Source organism: Oncorhynchus clarkii, unplaced genomic scaffold (assembly GCF_045791955.1).
Source record: "Oncorhynchus clarkii lewisi isolate Uvic-CL-2024 unplaced genomic scaffold, UVic_Ocla_1.0 unplaced_contig_1461_pilon_pilon, whole genome shotgun sequence".
NCBI classification, from domain to species: Eukaryota; Metazoa; Chordata; class Actinopteri; order Salmoniformes; family Salmonidae; genus Oncorhynchus; species Oncorhynchus clarkii.
This window is the reverse complement of record NW_027258572.1, coordinates 1,192-28,866: the sequence shown is the minus strand read 5'-3', so window position 1 is coordinate 28,866 and position 27,675 is coordinate 1,192. Positions and strand designations below refer to the sequence as shown.

Here is a 27,675-nt window from a genome sequence, read left to right as displayed (position 1 = left end):
AATATGCAGCTCTGATCTAGGAGCAGGTTTCCCCTGTGTCCATGCACACATTGTGATTTAAAGCGATAAATGTTATATATTATATTGATTAAAAGTCACCTTGTCTGAGAGCGATTTACATGTCTTGCCAGGGTAGGCCTACACGAAACACATCCCTTATTGTCAGTGTTTCTAAAATCTCCTATGGGAAAAATGTAATGGTGGAAAAACAATTGGAACCATTTCCCTGTTTGACCACTAGGTTTTATGGGTATTATGACACGTCCACTGTCGGGCTCTATAGAGAGAAATAGTGATGGCACTGTTTCCACTCTCCCTTGGAGTGGCCGTCCTGCAAAGATGACTGCAAGAGCGCAGCGCAGCATGTTCAATGAGGTTAAGAAGAATCCTAGAGTGTCAGCTAAAGACTTACAGAAAACTCTGGAGCATGCTAACGTCTGACGAGTCAATAATATGTAAAACACTAAACAAGAAAGCCGTTCGTGGGAGGTCACCATGGAAGAAGCCTCTGCTGTCCAAATAAACCATTGCTGCACGTCTAAAGTTCGCAAAAGAGCACCTGGATGTTCCACAGCGCTACTGGCAAAATATTCTGTGGACAGATTAAACTAAAGTTGGGTTGTTTGGAAGGAACACACAACATTATGTAGAGAAAAAAAAAAGGGACAGCACACCAACATCAAAACCTCATCCTAACTTTAACTGCTACTCTCTGTTTTATCATATCTGCATAGTCACTTTTAACCATATCTACATGTACATACTACCTCAATTAGCCCGACTAACCGGTGCCTGTATATAGCCTCACTACTGTATATGGCCTCCCTACTGTATAATGGCCTCGCTACTGTAATTTCACTGTCTTTGTACTGTTGTTTTTATTTCATTACCTATTTTTCACCTAATCCCTTTTTATAATTATATATATTTATTTATTTATTTATGAAATTGCACTGCTGGTTAGAGCCTGTAAGTAGGCATTTCACTGAAAGGTCTACCTACACCTGTTGTATTCAGCATTTCACTGAAAGGTCTACCTACACCTGTTGTATTCGGTGCACGTGACAAACTTTGATTTGATTTGGAGGGAGCATCATGATTTGGGGCTGCTTTGCTGCCTCGGGGCCTGGAAGGCTTGCTATCATCAACAGAACTTGGGAATTAATTTTGCCAAAACATTTTGCAAGAGAATAATGTTGGGTGATGCAATAGGACAATGACCCAGAACACAGAAGTAAATCAACAGAATGGCTTCAACAGAAGAAAATACGCCTTCTGGAGTGGCTCAGTCGGAGTTCTGACCTCAATCTGATTGAGATGCTGTGGCATGACCTCGAGAGCGGTTCACACCAGACATCCCAAGAATATTGCTGAACTGAAACAGTTTTGTAAAGAGGAATGGTCTACAATTCCTCCTGACTGTTTTGCAGGTCTGATCCACAACTACAGAAAACATTTTGTTGAGGTTATTGCTGCCAAAGGAGGGTCAACCAGTTATTAAATACTTTTCCCACCCTGTGAATGTTCACACTGTGTGTTCAATAAAGACATGAAAATGTATAATTGTTTGTGTGTTATTAGTTTAAGCAGACTGTCTATTGTTGACTTAGATGAAGATCAAATTGTATGACCAATTTATGCAGAAATACAGGTAATTCCAACGGGTTCACATACTTTCTCTTGCCACTGTATCTCCACATTGACATGATTGGTTGATGGTAGGTGGGAGGTGGTACATCCTGTATAAACACAAAGTCACTTCCTTGACTACTTCCTTCCAGCAATGTGTATCAGGGAGATTCCTAGATGTGGGAAGTGTGCAGGAGGACCTGATAGAAAGGAATGTGTAGTATTGATGTAAAAAGTTGTGTGTATAAACTGTAGGGGTACACATGGTGCTGGAGATCAGATGTGTCCAGTGAGAGAAAGACAGGTTGAGGTTACCAGGATCACAGTAGTGCAGAAGGTGTTGTATGCTGAGGCAGTCAAGAGAGTACTAGAGGAAGAGGGATCCTGAGAGGAGGGCCAAAGTTGCGGGATAATGAGGTTTTAATGGGTGTAGGGTCAGTGGTGTAAAGTACTTAAGTAGTATTTTACTGGGTGACTTCCAACGTTTACTTTAGTCATTTTCTATTAAGATATCTTTTACTCAAGTATGACGATTAGGTATTTTTTCCACCCCTGTGCAGCACTAGATAGTTGTTTTTTCCCAAAGCGTAATGAATTCAGACGACAGAGTAGTAGGCTGATACACAGCCAATACAGTATTTAGCTGCATGCATCTATTACAATTGTATGCGGACCGCCATAATGCCAAAGAAGAAGAATACCACTTCCTTCACCACAGCTTTGAGTCTGCTGCGTGAAGCGGAAGAAGTATGAATGCACCGACTACTGCGGAGGTTGCATTGCTGTAAATGCTGCATGGCCGCTGCAGACGTCGGATTGAACATACATCGGGTTTTACTGGTTCGTTGCACGGATAGCGCAGCGGTAATCCGTCTTGTATTTACAAGGCTAGCTTGTATGTATAGCTTGTAATTTGTCTGGTATTTTTTAGGCTACACTTACTGGGCCTCAGACAATTAACTATCTGGACTTTCGAAGGGGACGTTGTTCCAACAGACTCTCGGGTAGAGTTAGACGAACAGACAACAGGAATATTGGTGGATAGGGTGTTGAACGTGTTATTGACTCTAATAGATAATGTAAAATATTATCCATGATCTTCCTGAAGTAAGATTAGCCTACATCAGACATTTATTTGTCACAATTTAAGTCGAGTTGTGATATTTAAAATTACGTTTGATTGCTCTGGTCTAGCTGTTCTTTATATGCATGCTATGACAAAGAATAACTAGTGTACGGTACACATTTACTGTCATTTTTTATTTTATTTGAAGAAACGTTGAAGAAAGAATAGCTTCGACGATGGATCGGGTACGTTTGGTTTACTTTTATTAACAGTATAAAATGTATTGGCCTAGTTTATCTTCGATCTTCCATATCATTCATTCCATTTGAACAGCTGGACAAAAACAATGATGGTAATAAACACTTGGGATATTTTGTCCTTCAGCGAAGTAGCCTACTAGCCTAAAGCACACATTGATACAAGGCAATGCGCAACGAGCAGGTAAAGTCAGAACCATGGAGAAATAAGCCAGAATGTTGTTTTTACATGGAAGCCAATCCAGAAACCTATGCCATTACAACCTACGTGTTGTGATTGTGTTGTTTGATGCTGTTAGTTCATATGCCTGGACACAGCCGATACAAGAAGGCAGAGACGGAGAGCACAAAATATTTTGCTTGTAATTTACTTGCCTATTTAAATAAAATAAAAATCGGACTTGTAAACAAATATTGATTTAGAGTTACCTCAAGTCGCAAAGAAAACAGAGGCTGCCTCCACTATTTAAGCACCATTTCAACTTCAACATCATCTAATCACCAATACCTAGTCTACTAAATTGACAACTAAAAGATACCAACAGCGATTTAGTCCGATCAACCTAAGCTAAATATGTCTATCCATGGTACTGATATCTGTGTGTGAGTGCAAGTAGAAAAAAACATGTTCACGCACCCAATTTGTAGAGAAACGCTAATGCCATCCTCCTCTTTCATGTTCGCTGAACGGTCTATGACTCTGTCACGCTTGTATTTTTTGTTGTCCTAGGTTACCTGGCTAGAATGTTTGCTCGCCTAGCCTAATTTCCATTCATAGTCAAGGATCTTGTATTTTTTGTTGTCCTAGGTTACCTGGCTAGAATACTTGCTCGCCTAGCCTAATTTCCATTCATAGTCAAGGATCTTGTATTTTTTGTTGTCCTAAGTTACCTGGCTAGAATGTTTGCTCGCCTAGCCTAATTTCCATTCATAGTCAAGGATCTTGTATTTTTTGTTGTCCTAGGTTACCTGGCTAGAATACTTGCTCGCCTAGCCTAATTTCCATTCATAGTCAAGGATCTTGTATTTTTTGTTGTCCTAGGTTACCTGGCTAGAATACTTGCTCGCCTAGCCTAATTTCCATTCATAGTCAAGGATCTTGTATTTTTTGTTGTCCTAGGTTACCTGGCTAGAATACTTGCTCGCCTAGCCTAATTTCCATTCATAGTCAAGGATGCGCCAGGCCAGCTAGTTAATAACCAATTTTCGAAATTATTAATCTTCCTGAGAAGTAACTGAGATGCGCATCGCGCTATGCACTGGTAAAACATTTCATTGGGGCAATTATTATTTTATATGTTGTGTTATATTCCATTATATTATAGTCGTGGGTTTTCAGTATTTCCTGTGCCTATTTAGCTGAAATTCTTTCATAGGATTAAAACAGCACCATAGCTTCCATAAAGTGACCATTGGACTTAAACATTTAACTTTGTATCTGCAACCGGTTTTATTACATGTTGCGTGCACATTTCAGTCCACTAAGAACCAACGATGTGCGACCTTTTTGTAGCTTTTCTGATATGGCTCATTTCTTTTCAGGCAAATCTCAGAGTTCTATCTGAACGGGTCAGCAACTTGGAAACTGTACAGCTGCTATATAAACTTAGCTTGCTTGTCCAAAGTCCAGCAGCTAGCCTCTGTAGCTCGCTTGTTAACAACAGTCAGCTGAAAGCAAGCTAGCTAGTTTAGCCTCGCACTTCAACGTTTTTGGTGATTTCGGTAATGTAGCTGTTTACTTTGTGCATATAGCCTACATCATATCGCTGAATCTACGTTTAAACTCAGAATATGCTATTCTGTTCTTTGGAATGTTTCCCGTTTCCTAATGTTTCTTAATTCCTGCCTACAGATGTATTAGACTTTTTAAAATGTAGACAACATGCATCATTGTTGGATTCTTATTGTATAGCTACCTCAAGTCCCGGCTGTGTGTTAACTTAATTTAAACTATTAACTTAATAAATAACTTACTAAATAAATGAATAATTTTGAAGAACCTGGTCCTTCTCCCACCAGTTGTGTAGCTACCAGTCCCAGGGGTCCCCTCAAGGAGGTATAGTCACAGACATCTGTAGGGTACATTGCTTTATAAAATAAGCAACAACCGCCTAGACCAATTTCAGGATTTAATTTAATCATATAAATTGACCATATTGTATAGCGTTAATGTTTTATAGGGCTAAATAATGGTAGGCTAACATCAAACCCATGGCCCTCACGCTAGATCTCCTTCTGCCTACATAATATGTTAAGGAATCCCTAGTTATCTTTCCTTCCTCCCTAACTGTGCACTTATTCACTTCCCTTCACTGATTGGAAATTAAATGACTGGTATAAAACATATCGTGGATACACCCACTAGCCATGACTCCAATCTAATTGTGTTTCTCTTTGGTACAATTTTCACAACTCTAAGCACAAAAATCTGTTTCAAGCTTAAAAATATTTTCCTGTCATTTGTTTTTAAACTGCTAAAAACTGAACTACGAAACCAGAATTATATAGTGTGTAGTTTACGTTTTTTTTTTTTTGTACTAAAATAAATTAGTTTATTCCATTCATTATCTGAATGTTGTTGATACACTGTAAGCTGTTGATTTTTAGATGAGGATGCTGTTACAGTAACAAGTCACATAAAGTGGATCTTGAGCAATGTTGCATGGGGCAGAAATTGCACCAGGCTACACAATACCTTTTTACTGTAGGTTTCTACTACATGTTACAATACCCCCATAACTGATGGTTTCTTCTATGTATGTACTGTATATGGATACTGAAACTATGAGACTAACATTTTCTCAACATGCTCCAAGTGGGATAACTAGCAGCAATAGTTCTGGTGTTTAGGTTTTTCATCACTGGTTATTTGAACATATCATGATTTAGCAGGTGTTACCATCTTTCACATTTCGAGAGAGACTGGGGAGCTCTTCATTCCGGTTCTGCTCCTCGTTCTAGCATCTCCTAATCTCTCCCAATATGTATGAACCCAGAATTTAATCGAGTGACTGACCAATTACGTGACACTTAAATTCTGTGTTAACCATCATTAACTCAGGGTGAAAGATGTGTTCAACTCCACTGAATGTTGAATCAAAGGTTCTGAACATCAGACTGGATATTACAAAAATATATACCACTTCCATTTGAAAAATTGGCCGACGTGATTGAGAAACTGTACATATGTGTAAAGTAGTGAACGATGACACACTTCAGGAGAATGGTGCATCCTTATAATACCTCCTGTCAATCAGAGATTTAGACTAAAGTAATCAAACGTTTGGTCTAATGATATTCTATGTACAATACTTCCTGTGTTTACCAGGATAGAGCTAGTCCGTCCCCCTCCACCCTGCCAGAGTCCCCGGGTTGCAACTCTTCCGGTAGCGCTTTACTGTTGGGTCTGAAGAGGGTGTCGGTGCGGCTGGTCGACTGCAGGAAAACAGCAGGGCAGAGTGGAGCTGTGAGAGAAGGACACGAGGATGGAGATTTGATTTCATCAAGTAAGAACAATGGGGTGTGTGGATTAGACTACAATCTGATTCTGCAACTTCTGTTGATTTGATAAAAAAATATATACACTCAGTTACTAGTTTATTAGGTCACCCATCTAGTACTGGGTCGGACCCTCCTTTGCCTCCAGAACAGCCGGAATTCTTTGGTGCATTGGTTCTACAAGGTGTCAAACGTTCCCCAGAGATGTTGGTCCATTCTAACGCGATGGCATTACGCAGTTGCTGCAGATTGGACGGCTACACATTCATGCTGCCAACAGCCCGTTCCATCTCGTCCCAAAGATACTCTATTGGGTTTGCTCAGCAACAATGTTCAGATACGTTGTAGCGTTCAATCAATGCTCAATTGGTATCAAGGGACCTAAAGTGTGCCTGGAAAACATTCTCCACACCAGATCACCGCCTGTACCGTTGACACCAGGCTGGATGGGTCAATGGACTCACCGCCACATGACCCACTGTATGTAGGAGCGATCAATTTTTGTGAAAGGGGGGGTGGACCGAATAAACTGTCCGCTGAGTGTATGTTGCTATATTATATGTTTATGGACCCATATTTCCAAAACCTAGTTACTCAATGTCTTTTGTTTCAAAGGGGACTCCCATAACCATCGCTCTTTCAATGGAAGGTACTTATCATCTGGGGAGCCTCAACAACATCATGTTGCTGAAGAGGCAGAGAAGTGTCTCTCCAGATCAGATCACCTCAAGATACACCAGCAGAGAAATACAGTGAAGAAACCTCACCACTGTTACTCTGACTTTGGGAAGAATTTTACTAGACTGAGGTCCTTAATTCACCAGCAGATTCACACTGGAGAGAAACCATACTGCTGCTCTCAGTGTGGGAGGGGTTTTACTGCATCTAATGCCTTAAAATATCATCTGAAAATTCATACAGGGGAGAGGCCTTACCCCTGCCTTGATTGTGGGAAAAGCTTTGCTAATTCAGGAGGCCTGACCATACACAAGCGTTTACACACTGGAGAGAAACCTTACAGCTGTGATCAGTGTAGGAAGAGATTCAATCAGTCAGGCCACCTGACTACACACCAGCGAACACACACTGGCCAGAGGCCTTATAGCTGTGATCAATGTGGGAAGAGATTCAATCAGTCAGGAGAGCTGACTACACACAAGCTAACACACACTGGAGAGAGACCTTACGTCTGTCTATGTGGAAAAGGCTTTGCTCGAGCTTCCACCCTGACTAGACACCAGCGAACACACACTGGAGAGAAACCTTATAGCTGTGATCAGTGTGGAAAGAGCTTTTCTCAAACTTTCTCCCTGACTAAACACAAGCTAACACACACTGGAGAGAAAGAAGCCTTATATCTGTGATCAGTGTGGGAAGCGTTTCAGTCAGTTATGGACCCTTTATTCACACCAGTGAACACACACTGGAGAAGGAACCTTATGTCTGTCTAGGTGGGAAGAGCTTTTTTATTTAGGGCCAATGAAAGAGAAAAACCACCATCAAACAAAAACATGCTGTATTTCCTCTCCCTCTCTTCCAGCACTGGTTTCAGACCCATAAATAAAGGACCAATAGAAAACATCTAGTGAACAATCATATCCATCTCCCATTCTTAAACAGTTGCCTTAGTCTGATCACCATGGTAACCTCTGTGCAGCATAATATGCAGCTCTGATCTAGGATCAGGTCTCCCCTGTGTCTATGTAATATCACACATTGGGATCTAAATGGATAAATGTTATCATATAAAATGTTATAGTGAACCTGTGTGGGGGGGGGGGGGGGGTGTGTTGATAATTGTATCTTTCATACACATGATACTATTATAATGTCTTCATGTAGAATAATGTTTCAACAATAGGTGTATATTCATTTTTAAATAAATTATCTTCTAAACAAGAACTTATCACTTTCATTTTTTAAATGTATATCTACATTCATTAAAATGATCCTAAAACTAATCAATGAGGCATTGAATAATAATATTCATGAGGTCAAGGAAAGAACTATGTATGCTGTCTTGTAACAATAGTTCATGTAATAACTTTTAGATTTAATGTAATAAAACCAGTAAATGTAATATCTTCCTGGTTAATATGATAATTTGTTATAGTATGACTTTTTCCACTTAATGTAATAAGTTACGTTATCAGGTGAGTAACACATTTTTAAATGAATAACATAATGACTTCAACCTGATCATATAACACCTAAACTAATGTTTGTGTTACTACACTAATGTTAATGCACATACCACCCTCCACCAATTACAAACCTATTCACCTGTACTCACACTGTCACGTTCGTCGTAATGAGTAGACCAGGCGTGAATAGAGTTCCACATATTTTTAATAAAGAGAAACTCAAAGCATAAATGAAATGTGAAGCTACTGGTGTGCACTCAGGCAACTCAATGTAGACAAGATCCCACAAACACAAAAGGGAAATGGCGACCTAAATATGATCCCCAATCAGAGGCCACGATAAACAGCTGTCTCTGATTGGGAACCATATCAGGCCAACATAGACATACAAAAACCCTAGAAGAACAAAACTAGAGTACCCATTCTAGACACACCCTGACCTAACCAAAATATATAGAAAAACAGGGATATCTAAAGTCTGGGCGTGACACACACAAACATGCACTCTAATCTTCAAATCGTATTGGTCACATGCATATATTTAGCAGATGTTATTGCCGGTGTGGAAATGCTTGTGTTCCTAGCTTGAACAGTGCAGTAATATCTAACAATACACACACTTCTAAAAGTAAAATAACGTCATAATTGAAATATACACGCCTGTACAATTTTATATATATATACATACATAATGATAAAAAATAAACAGAATGTATCTGTAGGCCTTATAGTCAATGAGCCAGGGTGATCGGTTGTCTCAATTGGGGTGAAAATGTCTCATAGATTTGTTTTAAGGTCTATGTCCCTGGAGTAAAATGTGTTCTATCATTGCATCAATGGTAGCTTTCTGTGTGTTATCACTCTTTCTATTCATCCCTCCATCCCATTCAGTTTTCCCAATCGGGGTTTTACCCTATGACAATGTCAGCATACAGGTTATTACTCATGTTTACCCTTTAATCATATTGGAAAGCTTAGATTCACAGCTGTCCATTCAGATCAACAGAACTTTGATCTTCGACCTTTAGAATACAGACTTACCTGTATACACTGAGTGCACAAAATATTGAGAACACTTTCCTAATGTTGAGTTGCCCCCACCCCCCTTTACCCTTAGAAAACCCTCAATGTATTTTTTGAATGGACTCCACAAGGTGTCAAAAGTGTTCCACAGGGATGCTGACCCATGTTGACTCAATGCTTCCCACAGTTGTGTCAAGTTTGCTGGATGTCCTTTAGGTTGCAGTTCTTGAGACAAACCGGTGCTCCTGGCACCTACTACCATACTCTGTTCAAAGGCACTTCAATATGTTTTTCTTGCACATTCAACATCAATGGCACACATACACAATACATGTCTCAATTGTCCCGAGGCTTAAAAATCCCTTTTTAACCTGTCTCCTCCCCTTCATCTACATTGATTTGAAGTGGCTTTAACAAGTGACATCAATAAGTGATCACATCTTTCACTTGGATTCACCTGTTCAGTCTATGTAATGGAAAGAGCAGGTGTTCCTAATGTTTTGTCTTCTCAGTGTATGTGTTTCTGTATCTCACTTGTAGAAACGGGCTTGCTACATTTTCTGGTTGTAAGCAAATCACAATATCCAGAATTCATAGCGATTTCAGGACTTGGAGAACCGCCCTGTGAAGGTTTATCCAGTTGATGTGAGAAATATCTAAATGTTTGTTTGTAGCCACAACTTTGAACCAGAGGATTTTGAAAACGGACCTGAAGTCTCAACTCATTGGGTTGCCATGTCGTCCAACATTGAGAAGTGATGCTCTTCTATCAAATAATGTTTTCCCTCTTTTTTTTCCTCTTCATTTCAAAGATGAAGGCATCCAGTCAGCCAACATCAGAGCAGCAGAAAAGAGGACAAATCGGATGTAAGGTCGCTAACAAACTAGCTAGCTAGTAAACTACATTTGTATATCTAAACCAAAATCTTGCTATCTTTCCTGATACGCTGGCTAGACATTCCAAAGCATATCAATGTAATTAGCCAGCTGTTATCTGGCTTTGTGATTTGTTAGTTTTTGAGCTTGTTAGGTATTAGTAAGGAGGGGATTATCTGGGTGACTAACTGGTGTCTGTTGGGGGTGTGTATCAGTGGAGGCTCCTCCGGAGGAAGGGGAGGACCCTCCTCAGTGATTTTTCAGAAACATTTAAATTGTAAAACATTGAAGTTATCCTTTTTAGATGAAACTATAGTAAATATAATCACATTACAAAGTAATTGATTAAAACATCTCCGCATGTGTATTTCCCACCGTGACGCATGGAGGAGGTGTTATGGTGTGGGGGTGCTTTGCTAGTGACACTTATTTATTTATTTAGAATTCAAGGCACACTTAACCAGCATGGCTACCACCGCATTCTGCAGCGGTATGCTATCCCATCTGGTTAGGGCTTAGTGGGACTATCATTTGTTTTTCAACAGGACAATGACCCAACAAACCTCCAGGCTGTGTAAGGGCTATTTTACCAAGAAGGAGAGTGATGGAGTGCTGCATCAGATGACCTGGCCTCCACAATCCCCAGACCTCAACCAAATTGAGATGGTTTGGGATGAGTCGGACCGCAGAGTGAAGATAAATTATAGATAATACGTATCGGTGCTCATCAGCCATTGGACAAACATTACACAACAAGTTGGAAAAAGCTAATTCAACAATGAGTGGTTTGAAAGGAATCAGTGTATAACTGCAAGCGTTGCAAAGCAATCACTAGCCTACTATTCAGTGGAGCGGGTGCGTGGTCCAAGTCTGGTCTCTTTTCCAAGCTTAAAAGGATAAACATACACATACAACATCGTGGGCCAGAAACTGTTGAATATATTGGCCATGCTGTCAATCCAGCAGGACTTCTGCCGCATTTAAAACAACTGGAAACTGAACTGGGAAATGTCAGACTTCTATGAGTTCAAGACAACTGGGAACTCGGAAAAACGCAAGCCCCGACCGGGAAAATACGTGTTGAATGGTCATCCACCTCGGAATTCCAAGTCAGAAACTCTGGCCTCTTTTTCTAGAGCTCCGACCTGAAGATCACTGACGTCATGATACAACCTTGTTTTTTTCCCAGTTTTCAGTTGACTTGAAAGTATCATAAATCCAGAGGAAGACAGACTTTGATGACAAAATTTGCCCATGCCACCTTCCTGTTCAAGTGAGCATAGCACAAAGTGAGTCCAAAAATGTATTGTATGCTGCTGCATTAATGATAATATAATATGCTCAGCAACAATATGCCAGGGAGATATGTATACTGTAGCTAAGAAAGTAATTAATACTAAATGTATGTTGTGTAGTAAGCTGTTAGTAGCCCATGTGCTTTACCCTAATAATTTGATCCCTTACCCAGTCATAACTTAGCCTACTGTTCTGACATGTGGCCTATAGCCCGTTTTCAGTGAAATATCATCAAATATTGTAAAAGCTTTCATTGTCTGCTTATATGCCCCCTTTATTTATCCTATGATTCTGACTTGGTGTACAGGGATGATACTGTAAGAACGGCGCATGTTCTGAATTCTGTTCCTGTTCATTTTAAAAGTGCTAAACAAATAGTTATGTTGACTACGCCCATGTTTACGTTGACTACTACTATGTTGCTCATCGTCTTAATCAAAATTGGATTGCCTCTTATCCGTTCATTGTTCCCCATCATTCCCCTTGGGTTTCTGTACAGGTCTTTGTGACATCAGCTGATGTAAGAAGGGCTTAATAAATACATTTGATTGATTATGCCATAGTTTGTACATCTCAATTGTCAGTAGAAACCACATTTGTTAAAGCAAGTCAGCCATATCAGCCTTCTTTTTTTTAAAGGAGGTAAATGAGGCTGAATGAAATGTTTCGCTGCCCGACAAGGCTCCGCTGATAGCATGACAAGGATTCACTCCATGGTGCTGAAAATAAAGCTCTTCTGCTGGGACAGCTTTATGTAGGCCTTAATAGTTTCTGGGAACCAGTTGTCACTGTTATAGTGCAATTAATGTATTGTTTAGTGTTGTGTTGTTGCCTTGCTGGTATTCATCCCCCTCAAAAAACGTAGGCTTTGCCCCACCAAGATTTACATGCTAAAATGGCCATTGTGTATGGCCACTGCAGAAGTCTGATTGAACATAAATCGGACCTTACTGGTTCACTGCACGGATCGCTCATCGGTAATCAGTATGTTATTTACGAGGCTACTCTTACTGGGCCTCAGCCAATAACCACAGCTGGACTCTGGAAGAGAACGTTGTCAGAGAGGAAGAGGCAAAGTGAGAGGCCCAACTCAAGGGAAAATCTGTCTCCCTCCAGCAGGTGGTGTTTGTCAGTTTTTTTTCGCCCACCAAGCAAGGAGTTTTTGTATGGAGGTCAATGAGAGAGTTGAATTTGGTCATCAAAAACGAATGGCTTATTTGATTGAAGTTTCTTAGCCTGCACTCACAGGACTGCTACAAGCTTTTGGCAGGTCGCTTTTGCGTCTTCCATTAAGGACCGCTATAAGCGCTAGAAAGCCATCTAGCCATCACCTAATTTGAAAGACGATAGCAAGGAATTTCTCTAATCTCAAATTCAGCCTGCCACCTTCCAGCAAACCACAGCCAGGCGGAGGCTGCAAGCTATTTCTGTTGTTTCTATACATACCTTAGATTTGTTTTGATTTTAATTTGATGTAAAAACAATACAACCACACATGGACATAATGCATTTGCAATCATTGAGGATGACACAAAAGACGTGATACAAATTAATTTAAAGTTGAAATAGATTCATGATATATTGATCATGCCAATTTGTTTTGACATTAATTTAACATACTATATATCATTGAGGCAATACAGCAGTTATATCCTAACAATAAATGACTCCCTAAACCGCCTCACCCACTTGAAGAGAGGTGTTGATGACTATGTACAGTTGGTGGCGGCACCTTTTAAACACCACAGAAGAAGCTGAAAAGCATCAACAGGAAGTACTTTGTTACCATCCTCTATCTAGTTTTCAAACCAAACACATTTCCACATCCTTTTCCAGGATGTTTCTAATGTAAGATTAGTCTAAATGAGACGTTTATTTGTCACAATTTAAATTGAGTTTTATATTTAAAAAGGTGTGTTCTAGCTTTTCTTTATCTGAACGCTGTGACAAAGTAACTGTATCGTAACGTTACTCTTACTGTCATGTTTATATTTGAAGAAACGTTAAAGAAAGAATACAGTTGCTTCCATGATGGATCGGGTAAGTTTGGTTGACTTATGAACAATATGTTTTCTATGGTGTATGAAATGTCAAGGCCTAGTTTTCATAATCTTTGATCTTCCATGTCCATTCGTTCCATTTGAACAGCTGGACAAAATAAACAATGGTGGTAATAAACACGTGGGATATTTTGTCCTTCAGCAGCATACTAGCCTAAAGCACACAAATTGATACAAGGCGATGCTCAACGAGCAGGTAAAGTCAAAATCCTTGAGAAATAATGAGGACAAAGCTACAACTTGCAGTAGTGGTGCGTGGGTAAAAGCGTCAGACAAGCCAAGCCAGAAAAATAGCCATATTACAACCTCTGTGTTGTGATAATTGCGTTGTTTGTTATATAACCTGTTAGTTCATAAGCCTTGACACAGCCGAGACAAGACAGTGGCAGAATACATTCAACCTCACCTTTGTTAAAATCATAAAACCGGAGAGCAACATCTGTCCTGTTAAGTTCACAGTTACAACCTACAGAATGATCAAGCAAGTTAATGTTTCCAACGTTTTCGGACTACTAAACAACAATTGATTTAGTTACCGCAAATCGCAAAGAAAACAGGCCCTGACTCCACTATTCAAGCACAATTTCAACTTCAACATCATCTTATCACCTATGCTTACATTACTACAACTAAAAGATTTAAAAAGAAACAAGGGGTGCAACTTTCACTTGGGACATCCCTACATTCTGAATTAGCATATTTTTTGTCCCCCCTACTTCTAAATGTTGCACCCCTGCCAAAAACGATTTAGTTAGATAAATTTATGCGTCTATCCATGCTACTGATTTCTGTGTGTGCATTGCAAGTAGAAAAAAACATGTTGACTCACCTTAACTTGTAGAGAAATGCCGTCCTCATCTTTCATGTTCCCTGAACGGTCTATGAGTCAGTCATACAGGACACACATTTAGTTTGTCTTTGGATTCCTTGCTAAGATAAAAATGTTCATCACACAAATTATTTTGTTTTATATTCCATTATATAGTAGTCGTGAGTGTTCAGTATTTTCTGCGCCGATTTGGTAAAAATGATTGCAGCGGATTAAAACTACACTAGCTTCCATAAAGTGACCATTGGACTTAAATGTTTGTTTGACTACCTTTTGTAGATGCAACAGTTTTTATTACATTTATAATGCATCTCTCTCGCATGCACATTTCTGTCCATTAATAACTTTTTGTGCATTTCTGGCAATGCCAACTAAGTTCCAGACAAATCTAACTAACTAACTTATCTATAGTTATATCTAACCTGGTCAGCAACTTGGATGCTTGGCAACAATACAGTTGCTATTAGCTAAAGTTAGCCTCTGTAGCTAGCTATCTAACGAAAAGGCAAATAAATGTAGCTAGCTGTAATTGTTGATGGAAGGTTTGTTACACTAATAACTAAAGCCATTAGCTTGCTAGCAGACAACAGCTGAACATCGACAGAAAAGCTAGCTAACGATAGCAAGTTCACGTCCAAATGCCGCTCGTAGCTATGTTTTGTGGCAAAATGTACATCCGTTTTTTTAAAATGCCACACTGCTGCCTTAGAATACCTTAGAATGCAATGGTCTTCTGCAACGCTAGCTACTCCATAGTCCAAGCTACGGTAAACGCTAGCTAGCTACTCCATAGTCCAAGCTACGGTAAACACTAGCCATATTTCACTGTCAGACAGGACACAACTCAATCTTGCTGAGAAAACAAATCAAATCAGATTTTATTGGTCGCATACATATACTTAGCAGATCTTATTGCAGGTGTAGCGAAATGCTTGTGTTCCTAGTTCCAACAGTGCCGTAATATCTAATAATCCACAACAATAATGTTACATACATCTAAAAGTAAAAAAAAATGATTTAAGAAATATATAAATATTAGTCCAGAGTATAAATACAGTACATTCATAAGTATGTGGACACCCCTTCAAATTATTGGATTTGGCTATTTCAGCCACACCTGTTGCTGACAGGTGTATAAAAATGAGCACATCGCCATGCAATCTCCATAGACAAACATTGGCAGTAGAATGGCCTTACTGAAGACCTCAGTGACTTTCAACGTGGCACCACCACCTTTCCTACAAGTCAGTTTGTCAAATATCTGCCCTGCTAGAGCTTCCCCGGTCAACTGTAAGTGCTGTTATTGTTATTAAGTGGAAAAGTCTAGGAGCAACAATGGCTCAATCGAGGAGTACGCCACACAAGCTCACAGAACGGGAACGCCGAGTACTGAAGTGCGTAACGCGTTAAAATCATCTGTCCTCGGTTGCAACACTCCCTACCGAGTTCCAAACGGCCTCTGAACGCAATGTCGGCACAACTGTTCGTCAGGAGTTTCATGAAATGGGTTTTCATAGCTGAGCAGCCGCACACAAGCCTAAGATCACCTTGAGCCAGTCGCGGTTCGAGCTTGTATGGCTCCCTGGGCGAGCCATACAAAGCTTTCAGCTTTGAAAGCCCCTCTGCTTCAGCTACGGTCACTGGAAGAGTAAGACGAATTCTGAGGTCTGGGGTCTCCGGCGCCGGTCCACAGTCCGGTTCTACAAAGGCGGAGGGATCAGCGTAAAGAGGGGGGGCTGCATCCAGAACCGGAGCCACCACCAAGGGTAGATGCCCACCCGGACCCTCCCCTATAGGTTCAGGTTTGCGGCCGGGAGTCCCAAACTTTTTTGGGGGGGTACTGTCACGCCCTGACCTTAAATATAAAGAAAACAGAGATATCTTGGTTAGGTCAGGGCGTGACTAGGGTGGGTACACTAGTTTTTGTATTGTTTAGGGTTTTTTGTAGGTCTAGGTGATTGGTATGTCTATGGTGGCCTGATATGGTTCCCAATCAGAGGCAGCTGTTTATCGTTGTCTCAGATTGGGGAATCATATTTAGGTAGCCATTTCCCTTTGGTGTTTGTGGGATCTTGTTCTATGTTTAGTTGCCTGTCTGCCCTATTCGTATAGCTTCACGTTTCGTTCGATTGTTTGTTGTTTTGTTAGTTGAGTTTCAGTTATTAAATATTACGTGGAACTCTACTCATGCTGCGTCTTGGTCTCATCTTTATGACGAACGTCACAAGTCCTGAGTTTCCCAAATTAATTTTCTTCTTAGAACAGAGTTTGCAGCAGAAATGGCTGTTGTTGTTTTTTCAGAATACACCAGACAACTTCTAGGGATTTTTTTCACCACTCACCAAGGTCTTCCTGAAATACTGGTGGTGGCAACATCTTCCTTCACTCTCATTCCCTGGGGAAACAAAGTTAGGTGGTACCTCACTTGGTCCTGTGCAAACAAGCTGTGTCTGAATTCTGTCAGTCAGCAGGGTCTGTAGACAGTGATTCATCCTCAGCAGCAGGATCTGTAGACAGTGATTCATCCTCACCAGCAGGGTCTGTAGACAGTAATTCATCCTCAGCAGCAGGATCTGTAGACAGTGATTCATCCTCAGCAGCAGGGTCTGTAGACAGTGATTCATCCTCACCAGCAGGGTCTGTAGACAGTGATTCATCCTCAGCAGCAGGATCTGTAGACAGTGGTTCATCCTCAGCAGCAGGATCTGTAGACAGTGGTTCATCCTCAGCAGCAGGGTCTGTAGACAGTGGTTCATCCTCAGCAGCAGGGTCTGTAGACAGTGATTCATCCTCAGCAGCAGGGTCTGTAGACAGTGATTCATCCTCAGCAGCAGGGTCTGTAGACAGTGATTCATCCTCAGCAGCAGGATCTGTAGACAGTGGTTCATCCTCAGCAGCAGGATCTGTAGACAGTGATTCATCCTCAGCAGCAGGATCTGTAGACAGTAATTCATCCTCACCAGCAGGATCTGTAGACAGTGATTCATCCTCAGCAGCAGGGTCTGTAGACAGTGATTCATCCTCAGCAGCAGAATTTGGTGGGATGCTGCTACAGGCGTTTCTAAAGGAGAGCACATGGGCATTAGTTTACGCATGTTATTCACAGCATTTATAGTGGTGGAACATCCCACATACATACCCAGTAATAATAAAATCATCATTGTTACCAACAATATGGAAACTTAAAACTTTGCGAAAGGGAGATTATTTATTCTGTTTGTTACGCAGGGATGCACACACATGTGCGTGCACACAAACCCACCTGAAGAATCCTGCTGGGGAGAAGTGGAAGCAAATGGGTCTTCATCCTCAGACAATATTTGTGGAGACACCTGTGTGGCTGAGCAGGTGGGCGGCTCCTCATCCTGAGGCTCCGAGATAATTTCTGAAGAGGCCTGTGTGGCTGAGAAGGTAGATAGCACCTCATCCTGGCCAATGCCAGAGGGTGCTCCAAAATATTTCAGAAGTGCCCCTTAATTTGCACTTAAACACTGTTTTATATTATTCTTAACGATTTCGCAAACCAGAAAAAAATGCAACAATATGTCTGTGAAACTATATATTAACAGTATTATGAATTAATTGTGGTTTATTTGGTAGCATTTCATAGTGTGACTGATTTGACTAATCCCCCACTCCCCCTACCTCGGGCTTCCAGTGGGGAGACCTGAGGTCAACCTACCCCTGTCCCACTTCTCCATCTCGTACTTCTGAGTGGGAGACCTTCCCAGGCAGTAGCCTGCCTAGCTCCCAACCTAGAATCAGGGCGCCCACTCCGACAAGGTTAATTGACCCACAGTCCCACACGGTGACATGATATCATTGACGTGACGTGCAAATGAGCGATAGAAAACCGATCGCGCATGTGTCATCATTCCAAAAAAATGATTGGGTGGCCCATACCTAAATCCGCCACTGCGCAATGCCAAGTCTCGGCTGGAGTGGTGTAACATGCTGACCAGACCGGACACATCGTGTGCGCGAGCGTCGCAAAATAAATGTCGAAATCCATGTTATTCAATTATTGCCCCCACACTGCTCGCGCCCACGAGCGTCTGCGTTGTTGCCAAGGGCTAAAATAGAAGTAATTCCTATTTCTGACGCAGATCGCGCTGAAAGTCCTGCCTCTCCCATCTCCTCATTGGTTTATAGAAGCAGGTACCCACGTGACATTTCCTCATTGGTTATACTCACGTGGGTGATTGAAAGACGAAGTGTTTTGAAGTGTTTTGCCGGTTGTCGTGGTAAAAGTGTAGATGCCAATCAGGGATTTTTTTTATAAGTTCAAAGATGAAAAAGCCTGGAAGGAGGAGAGATGACTAGAAATTATTCGGTTGGCTGTTTTATGTGTGGATTAATTGTCGGAGTAGAAGACCTTGTGAATTTCAGGTAAAATAACAACTCAATGTTTATATCCCAGGACAAATTAGCTAGCAAGTGCAAGCTAACTAGCTAAATTGCCATACATGTAATGCTTTTCTACCTGTCCCCAAATTAATGTAATTGGTTCAGAGTTTGTTTTGATATTTTAACCTGTGTGTCATGATCGCGTTTGGTGTAGGGGGACAAAATGCATTTATGCACGATAGCGCACGATGGTGCACGCACACAGCTGGTTTGGATTCCGTGTAAGGCTCGCTGCCGACGGACAAATCTTGGTTTGGCAGATGTCAGGAGAACGCTACCTGCCCCAATGCATAGTGCCAACGGTAAAGTTTGGTGTAAGAGAAACTATTGTCTGGGGCTGTTTGTCATGGTTCTGTCCATTAATTCTAGTGAAGGGAAATCTTAACGCTACAGCAAACAATGACATTCTAGACCATTCTGTGCTTCCAACTTTGTGGTAACAGTTTGCAGAAGGCCCTTTCCTGTTTCAGCATGACAATGCCCCCCTTGCAAAAAACAAGTTCCATACAGCAATAGTTTGTCAAGATTGTTGTGGAAGAACTTGACTGGCCTGCACAGAGCCCTGACCTCAACCCCATCAAACACCTTTGGGATGAATTGCAACACCGACTGCGAGCCAGGCCTAATCGGCTAACATCAGTGCCCGACCTCACTAATGCTCATGGCTGAATTGAAGTCCCTGCAGCAATGTTCCAACATCTATTGGAAAGCCTTCCCAGAAGAGTGGAGGCTGTTATAGCAGCAAAGGGGGTACCACATGCATTTGGAATGAGATGTTTGACGAGCAGGTGTCCACATACTTTTGGTCTTGTAGTAGATGTGATGAGATAGTCGTGTACATCCTACACAGGGACACTCAAAGTCAATCTTAAAGGAATCATTGTTTATTATCAGCATGCTCTAGAGGTCAAAGTCAAACTTAGGATGCATAAAGTACCGTTCTGAAGGTATCTCCCTCAGGGCAGTCCCGTTAGATCTCTTATAGACTGGTTACAGACACGTTACAGAGTTCATAGGGTTGGTTCCGGCATGTCTGGCACAGTCTCCTATCATAACTTATACAACATATTCTGGCCGTTCTGCCAGATGGTCCTGAGGAGGGGGTCATGTTGCCCCCCTTCATATTTTTACCAAGTACAGGCAGGAACCAAGGATTATTTATAAAAATATGAACATTTTGAAGACTGCTCTTCACATGATAACATTTTCCATCACAGGATGTATAGACATTATGGACAGTATGTGTATAGAATTACTGGAATATCTGTACAATGCGTAGGATTGAGTCGTGATCTGATTGTCCGAAGGGTGAGCAAATATAGATGTAAACAGCACATTGTTCATTGCATGCTTGTTAGCACCAGAAAAACATCAGAATAACTCTGCAACACTTTAGGCTAGAAACAAGCTGTAAATGGCACCAGAAAGACGTGGCTCTATTGTACATGGGGATAACTGTATAAATTGATATTCATTTAATTTCGGGGGAAAGTAAAAACAAATTGATGGATTTGGCTTTAAAAAGTACATAATAATGAGCAGCAGGAGTTTAGGTGTTTTGGTTTTTCCTCTGGTTATTATGACAAATCACGTTTTCGCAGGTGTTGGCGTCCTCTGAATTTTGGAAAGGGGAGGGGATATTCGGCCTGTATCTTGAAAGAGAGGGTGGAGCTCCTTGTTCCAGCGTCTCTTAAGCTCTCTTCTTATCACGTATGAACCCAGAACTAAATTGAGCGGTTGACCAATTCATGAGACATTAGTTCTGTGTAAACCAAGATTAACTCAGGGGTGAAAGATGTGTTCAACTCCAATGAATGCTCAATCAAAGCTTCTGAACATAAGACGGGGCATTAGAATTGTTATACATTTGTGGAAAGTAGTGAACGATTACACACTTCAGGAGAAAGGAGGTATTATTAGGATGCACCAATCAATCAGAGATTTAGACTAAAGTAATCAAATGTTTGGTCTAATGATATTCTATGTACAATACTTCCTGTGGTCACTAGGACAGAGCTAGTCCGTCCCCCTCCACCCTGCCGGAATCCCCTGGTCACAACTCTCCTGGTAGCTTCTTACTGCTGGGTCTTAAGAGGGTGTTTGTGCGGCTGGTCGACTGCAGGAAAATACCAGGGCAGAGTGGAACTGTGAGAGAAGGACACGAGGAGGGAGATCTGATTTCATCAAGTAAGAACAATGGGGTGTGTGGAACAGACTACAATCTGATTCTGCAACTTCTGTTAATTCATTGATTAACAGTATACATGTATGGAGGGGTGTGTGCCTAATAAACTGGCCACTCCACTGAGTGTATATTGATGATGAGGGCGGCAGGTAGCCTAGTGGTTAAGAGCGTTGGGCCACTAATCAAAAGGTTGCTGGTTCGAATCTCTGAGCCGACAAGGTGAAAAATCTGTCTGTGCCCTTTTTATATTTAACCTTTATTTAACTAGGCAAGTCAGTTAAGAACAAACTCTTATTTTCAATGACGGCCTAGGAACAGTGGGTTAACTGCCTGTTCAGGGGCAGAACGACAGATTTGTACCATGTCAGCGTGGGGATTTGAACTTGCAACCTTCCGGTTACTAGTCCAACGCTCTAACCACTAGGCTACTAACCCTTGAGCAAGGTACTTAACCCTAATTGCTCCTGTAAATTGCTCTTTATAAGAGCACCTGCTAAATAACAACAAAAAAAGTTATAGGTTTTGAAAATATGGGTCCATAAACAAATACTAACTATTCAATGTCTTTATTTTACAGGGGACACCCCGTACTGTTGTTCTCTTAGTGGGAGGGGCTTATCATCTGGGGAGCCTCAACATCCTGTTGCTGACGAGACAGAGAAGAGTGTCTCCAGATCAGAACATCTCAAGAAACACCAGCAGAGACGTACAGGGAAGAAACCTCACCACTGCTGCTCTGACTGTGGGAAGAGTTTCACAAACCAGAGTGGCTTCATTATTCACTGTGATCAGTGTGGGAAGAGTTTTGCTGCATCTAACACCTTGAAATCTAATGTAAGAATTCATACAGGGGAGAAGCCTTACCTCTGCCTTGATTGTGGGAAAAGCTTTGTTAGTGCAGGAGCCTTAACTGTACACCAGCGAGTACACACTGGAGAGAAGCCTTATAGTTGTGATCAGTGTGGAAAGAGCTTCAATAAGTCAGTCCACCTGACTACACACCAGCTAATACACACTGGAGTGAAGCCTTATAGCTGTGATCAGTGTGGGAAGAGCTTCAATAAGTCAGTCCACCTGACTACACACCAGCGAACACACACTGGAGAGAAACCTTATAGCTGTGATCAGTGTGGGAATAGCTTTGCTGTAGCTTCCTCCCTGACTAGACACCAGGTAACACACACTGGAGAGAAACCTTACAGCTGTGATCACTGTGGGAAGAGCTTTGCTGTAGCTTCCTCCCTAACTAGACACCAGGTAACACACACTGGAGAGAGAACCTATGTCTGTCTATGTGGGAAGAGCTTTGCTCTAGCTTCCACCCTGACTGCACACCAGCGAACACACACTGGAGAGAAGCCTTATAGCTGTGATCAGTGTGGGAAGAGCTTTGCTGTATCAGAAAAACGAACTATACATCAGCGAACACACACTGGAGAGAAGCCTTATAGCTGTTATCAGTGTGGGAAGAGCTTTGCTGTATCAGAAAAACTAACTAGACACCAGCGAACACACACAGGAGAGAAGCCTTATAGCTGTGATCAGTGTTGGAAGAGCTTCAATCAGTCAGTCCACCTGACAACACACCAACTGACACACACTGGAGAGAAACCTTACAGCTGTGATCAGTGTGGGAAGAGCTTTGCTGCAGCTTCCACCCTGAATCGACACCATCGAACACACACTGGAGAGAAGCCTTACAGATGTGATAACTGTGGAAAGAGCTTCAGTCAATCAGGGAGCCTGATTTCACACCAGCGAACACACACTAGAGAGAAACCCTATGTTTGTCTATGTAGGAAGCGCTTTGCTCATTTAGGGAATATGAGAAAACACCAGAAAGCTAAAATGTGCCGTATTTCCTCTCCCTCCTATCTGTCACCGGTTCCAGATCCATAAATAAAGGATCAATAGAAAACATCTAGTGAACAGTCATATCCATCTCCCATTCTTAAACAGTTGCCTTAGTCTGATCACCATGGTAACCTTTAGAGCATAATATGCAGCTCTGATCTAGGATCAGGTCTCCCCTGTGTCTCTGTAATATTACACATCTAAATGGATAAATGTTATCATAGGAAATGTCAGTGAACCCGTGTGTGTGGGGGGAGGGGGTGATGTTGATAATTGTATATTTTCATATACTCATGATATTATTAAATAGGTGTATATTCATGTATTCAATTGATCAATAAACTTCTAAACAAGAAGTTATCACTTAAACTGTATATTTTATATATCTATATTGATTAAAATATTCCTAAAACGAATCAATAATACATTGGATAATAATATCCATGAGGTCCAGGTAAGAACTATGTGTACTGTGTCTTGTAACAACGGTTAATGTACTAACTTTTAGATTTATAATGTAATAAAACCGGTAAATGTAATATCTTCTTGCTTAATATGATAACGTAACTTATTACATTAAGTGGAAAAAGTTATCAGGTGAGAAACAACTTTTTAAATGAATATCGTAACACCTAAACCAATATTTTATGTGTTACTTCACTTATGTTAATGCACATACTGCCCTCCACTAATTGCAAACCCACAAACACAAACCTATGCACCTGTGCTCATACACTAACACACACAAGCACACATTGATAAAAAAAAAATACCTGAATTAATCTGTAGGCCTTATAGTCAATGAGTCAGGGGGCTCACTTGGGGTGAACATTTTTAAGGTCAATGTCCCAAGAGTTGAAAATGGGTTCTATAATTGCAGCTTTCTGTGTGCTATCACTATTTCTATTCATCCCATTACATTTTTTTGGTAGCATCCAATAAGCCAACATCAGCGTAGAGGATGTCTGATGTAAGGTAGCTAGCGACCTAGCTAGCTAGCGAACAACATTTGTTTATCTAAACTAAAGTCTTGCTTGCTTTCCTGATACGCTGGCTAGACATTCCAAAGCATATCAATGTAATTAGCCATCTGTTATCTGGCTACCCACAAACAGGGAAACAGATCCCAATCAACGGTGTTATCACATGCTCCACTAAGGCAGTTATTTGTCTTATAACTTGTCCTTGTGGTAAAAATTATGTGGGTAAAACAAAGTGCGAAATAAAAGTAAGTAAGTATCTCAGAGCATCGTAGCACCATTAGGTGCAAAAACTTGACTTACCCAGTTGCGGCCCACTTCTTGGAGGCAGGCCACTCGATTTCGTCTCTGCGTTATATTGGCATCGAACATGTCACCCTCCCTAGGAGAGGGGGTGACCTTAATAATTTTTTGTTAAAACGAGAGGCTGCCTGGATCTTTAACTTAAAGACCCTTGTTCCCTTCGGTCTCAACGTAGACTTTGATCTGAAGCCATTCTTGTGATTATTGTGACTTTGCCATTGTAATTGTTTGTACGCTTGTGTAGTCTAAAATGAATCTATGATCGTATGCTATCCATTTGTTGTTTGTATGTTGTTCTTTGTATGCCATTTTAATATTTGAGAATTAACCAATGATATTAGGCCACTCTTGGCCATGATTACAGACACCGGTAATTACATTTTTGCATCTGAGTTCCTAGAGTGTGCGGCTCTCTTTTATTTTCACGCGAGTCTTGAGTCACCACTCGGAGTACTATGAGATACAACTATCTAGGTTTACTGTTATCAATTTATTAAAAGGCTAAGTGACAAGCTAATATCCTGCAATCAATGATCTAGTATTAAACATAAGCATCTCTGGGTTAACTATCTAATGTTAGCTAAATGTAGTATTGAATAAATTGTCTGAATTTCTTTAAATTGACAATTCTGTGACCTGTCATGGGCAAGTTTTAAAATTACACAATAGGTGTCAGCAAGAGATGTGCATTAGCGGTGGTGCGCGCTAGTGGCGTTTCAATCTGTGACGTCACTTGAAATAGTGGCTTTTGTGGAGCGTTGGGTAACGATGCTTCGAGGGTGACTGTTGACGTGTGCAGACCGACCTGGTTCGCGCCCAGGTCGGGGCGAGGGGACGGACGTAATGTTTATACTGTTGACCCGGATCACTGGTTGCTGCAGAAAGAGGTGTGAAATGTCTCGTCAGGGTAAGCTTATTGGAAATCACCTATGGGGGAAAAATGAATGTTGGAAAACAATTGAACCATTTCCCTGTTTGGCCACTAGGTTTTGTGGGTATTATGTCTCGTCCACGGTGGGGCTCTATAGAGAGAAAGAGTAATGCCATATTTTTATAGGCACTAATTTTGCCATGGTTCGCTGGACAAAGCCTATGGGGAAATTAATGGTGTTTTTGGATGAATGCCGAAAATAAGGTCTGTTGTAAACACAGGTTTAGATGTTATATGTTTTGTTATACAATCTATCGGCGAACGTCACTTCTTGTGAATTTTAACGTATTTAAGTAATTTAAAAAAGCACATCACAAAGGCTTCATAATTCATAAAGGTCATATTAACTGACTGCTATTATCTCATAGAACAAAACGTATGAGGTCTCCTTAGGCTGTGCTAACTATTTTCTGTGTTTATTCCAAAACGCCAATTTTCCCCCATAAATGTTTCCTATTGGGATGGCTGAACGAGCCAAAGGAAACTAATTTCCGAGTTTGAAAACTACAAACTGTCGAGCTTTAAAGCTCTTTATAGCTTGACATTGACATGATTGGTAAGTGTAGGAGGGGTACTTCCTGTATAAACACGAATTCCCTTCCTTGATTACTTCCTTCCAGCATCCATGATGTGAGAAATGTGCAGGAGGACCTGAAAGAAAGGAATGTGTAGTATTGATGTAAAAAGTTGTGTGTATAAACTGTAGGGGTACACATGGTGCTGGAGATCAGATGTGTCCGGTGAGAGAAAGACAGGTTGAGGTTACCAGGATCACAGTAGTGCAGAAGGTGTTGTATGATGAGGCAGTGAAGTAAGTAGTAGAAGTAGAGGAAGATGGGTCCAGGGTGAAGGATCCTGAGAGGGTCCCTGTGATTAGGCGGAGGTCAATAGAGAGTGATAAGAATAACATGCTTCAGTATTTTTTTATTTTTTGGGTGTTCATGGCCATGGTTGTCAACCGTACCGCAGGAATAGAATGTAAATCACAGTGGATAGATGTTGCAGAGGCAGCTGTTGAGAAGTACTTGGGTGTACAATATTTTACTTCAGAAGAGTTACAAGGTGTTTTGAAGGATAATATCCCGTCCTCCCAGGCTGGTAGCCTGGTGTTGAATCAGAGGGCCAAAGTTGTGGAATAATGATGAGGTTTTAATGGGTGCAGGGTTAGTTGGTTTTTCACAGTGTTATGAATTAATAATACAGAATAGTAGGCTGATACACAGCCAATACACTAGGTGGGGGCGTGCACCTATAGTCATTGTTTGCGGACCGCCCTAACACTAAAGAAGAAGACCACTTCCTTCTCAACGGCGCTGGTCTGCTCCGTGAAGCGGAAGAATTATGAATCAAATCAAATGTTATTGGTCACATACATATTTTATTGCTACTGTAGCGAAATGCTTGTAATGCACTGACTACTGCGGAGGTTGCATTGTTGTAAAAGCTGCATGGACACTGCAGACATCGGATTTAACATACATCAGGTGTTACTGGTTCGCTGCACGGATAGCGCTGCTGTAATCAGTCTGGTATTTTATAGGCGTCCATTACTGGGCCTCAGACAATTAAACTGTCTGGACTCTCAGAGGACGTTGTTTCAAGTGGATCTCGGGTAGAGCTAGACGATAACAGACAACAGGATTCTTGGTGAATAGGGTGTTGAACGTTTTATTGACTTTAATAGATTTAAATCTTATCCAGGATCTTTCTGAAGTAAGGTTAGCCTACATCAGACATTTATTTGTCACAGTTTAAGTCGAATTGTGATATTTTAAAGGACGCCTGATTGCTCTGGTCTAGCTGTTTATCTGAATGCTGTGACAAACAAGGTAACTAGTGTAGGCTAGCTACAGATTAACTGTCACGTTTTTTATTTGAAGAAACGCTGAAGAAAGAACGGCTTCAACGATGGATCGGGTAAGTTCGGTTTACTTTTATTAACAATATTCCTACTGTGGTGTATAACATGTCTAGGTCTAGTCATCATCTTTGATCTTCCATATTCATTCGTTCCATTTGAACAACTGGACAAAATAAACAATGGTGGTAATAAAAACACGTCATATTTTGTCCTTCAGAAAAGTAGCCTACTAGCCTATCGCACACAGTTTAATACAAGCCAACGAGAAGCTAAAGTCAGAAACCATGGAGAAATAATGAGGCCATGGTAAAGTTGGTTTTATATTCACACATTCGGACATTCAACAGACATTCGCCAAAAGCCATTTAAAATGGTAAAAATCAATAATTATTTCACCGTTTGTCACATAAACTAGGTATGATTTATTAATTAAATGTCTAGCATAATTTTACAACCTTTGCTTTGAGTATAAATTC

The 27,675-nt window shown here is 41.0% G+C and overlaps 1 protein-coding gene and 1 pseudogene across 1 annotated transcript; both read left to right on the top strand.

Annotated features, from left to right (window-relative positions):
* The first annotated feature begins 2,922 nt into the window (after window positions 1-2,922).
* Window positions 2,923-8,205, top strand: LOC139397369 (zinc finger protein 85-like). Its single transcript, XM_071144128.1, has 3 exons — window positions 2,923-2,940; window positions 6,281-6,458; window positions 7,066-8,205. The coding sequence occupies exons 1-3, from the start codon at window positions 2,932-2,934 to the stop codon at window positions 7,812-7,814; spliced, it is 936 nt and encodes a 311-aa protein (XP_071000229.1). The 5' UTR covers window positions 2,923-2,931; the 3' UTR covers window positions 7,815-8,205.
* A 5,391-nt stretch (window positions 8,206-13,596) lies between these two features.
* Window positions 13,597-23,350, top strand: LOC139397367 (zinc finger protein ZFP2-like; annotated as a pseudogene).
* The last annotated feature ends 4,325 nt before the right edge of the window (window positions 23,351-27,675 follow it).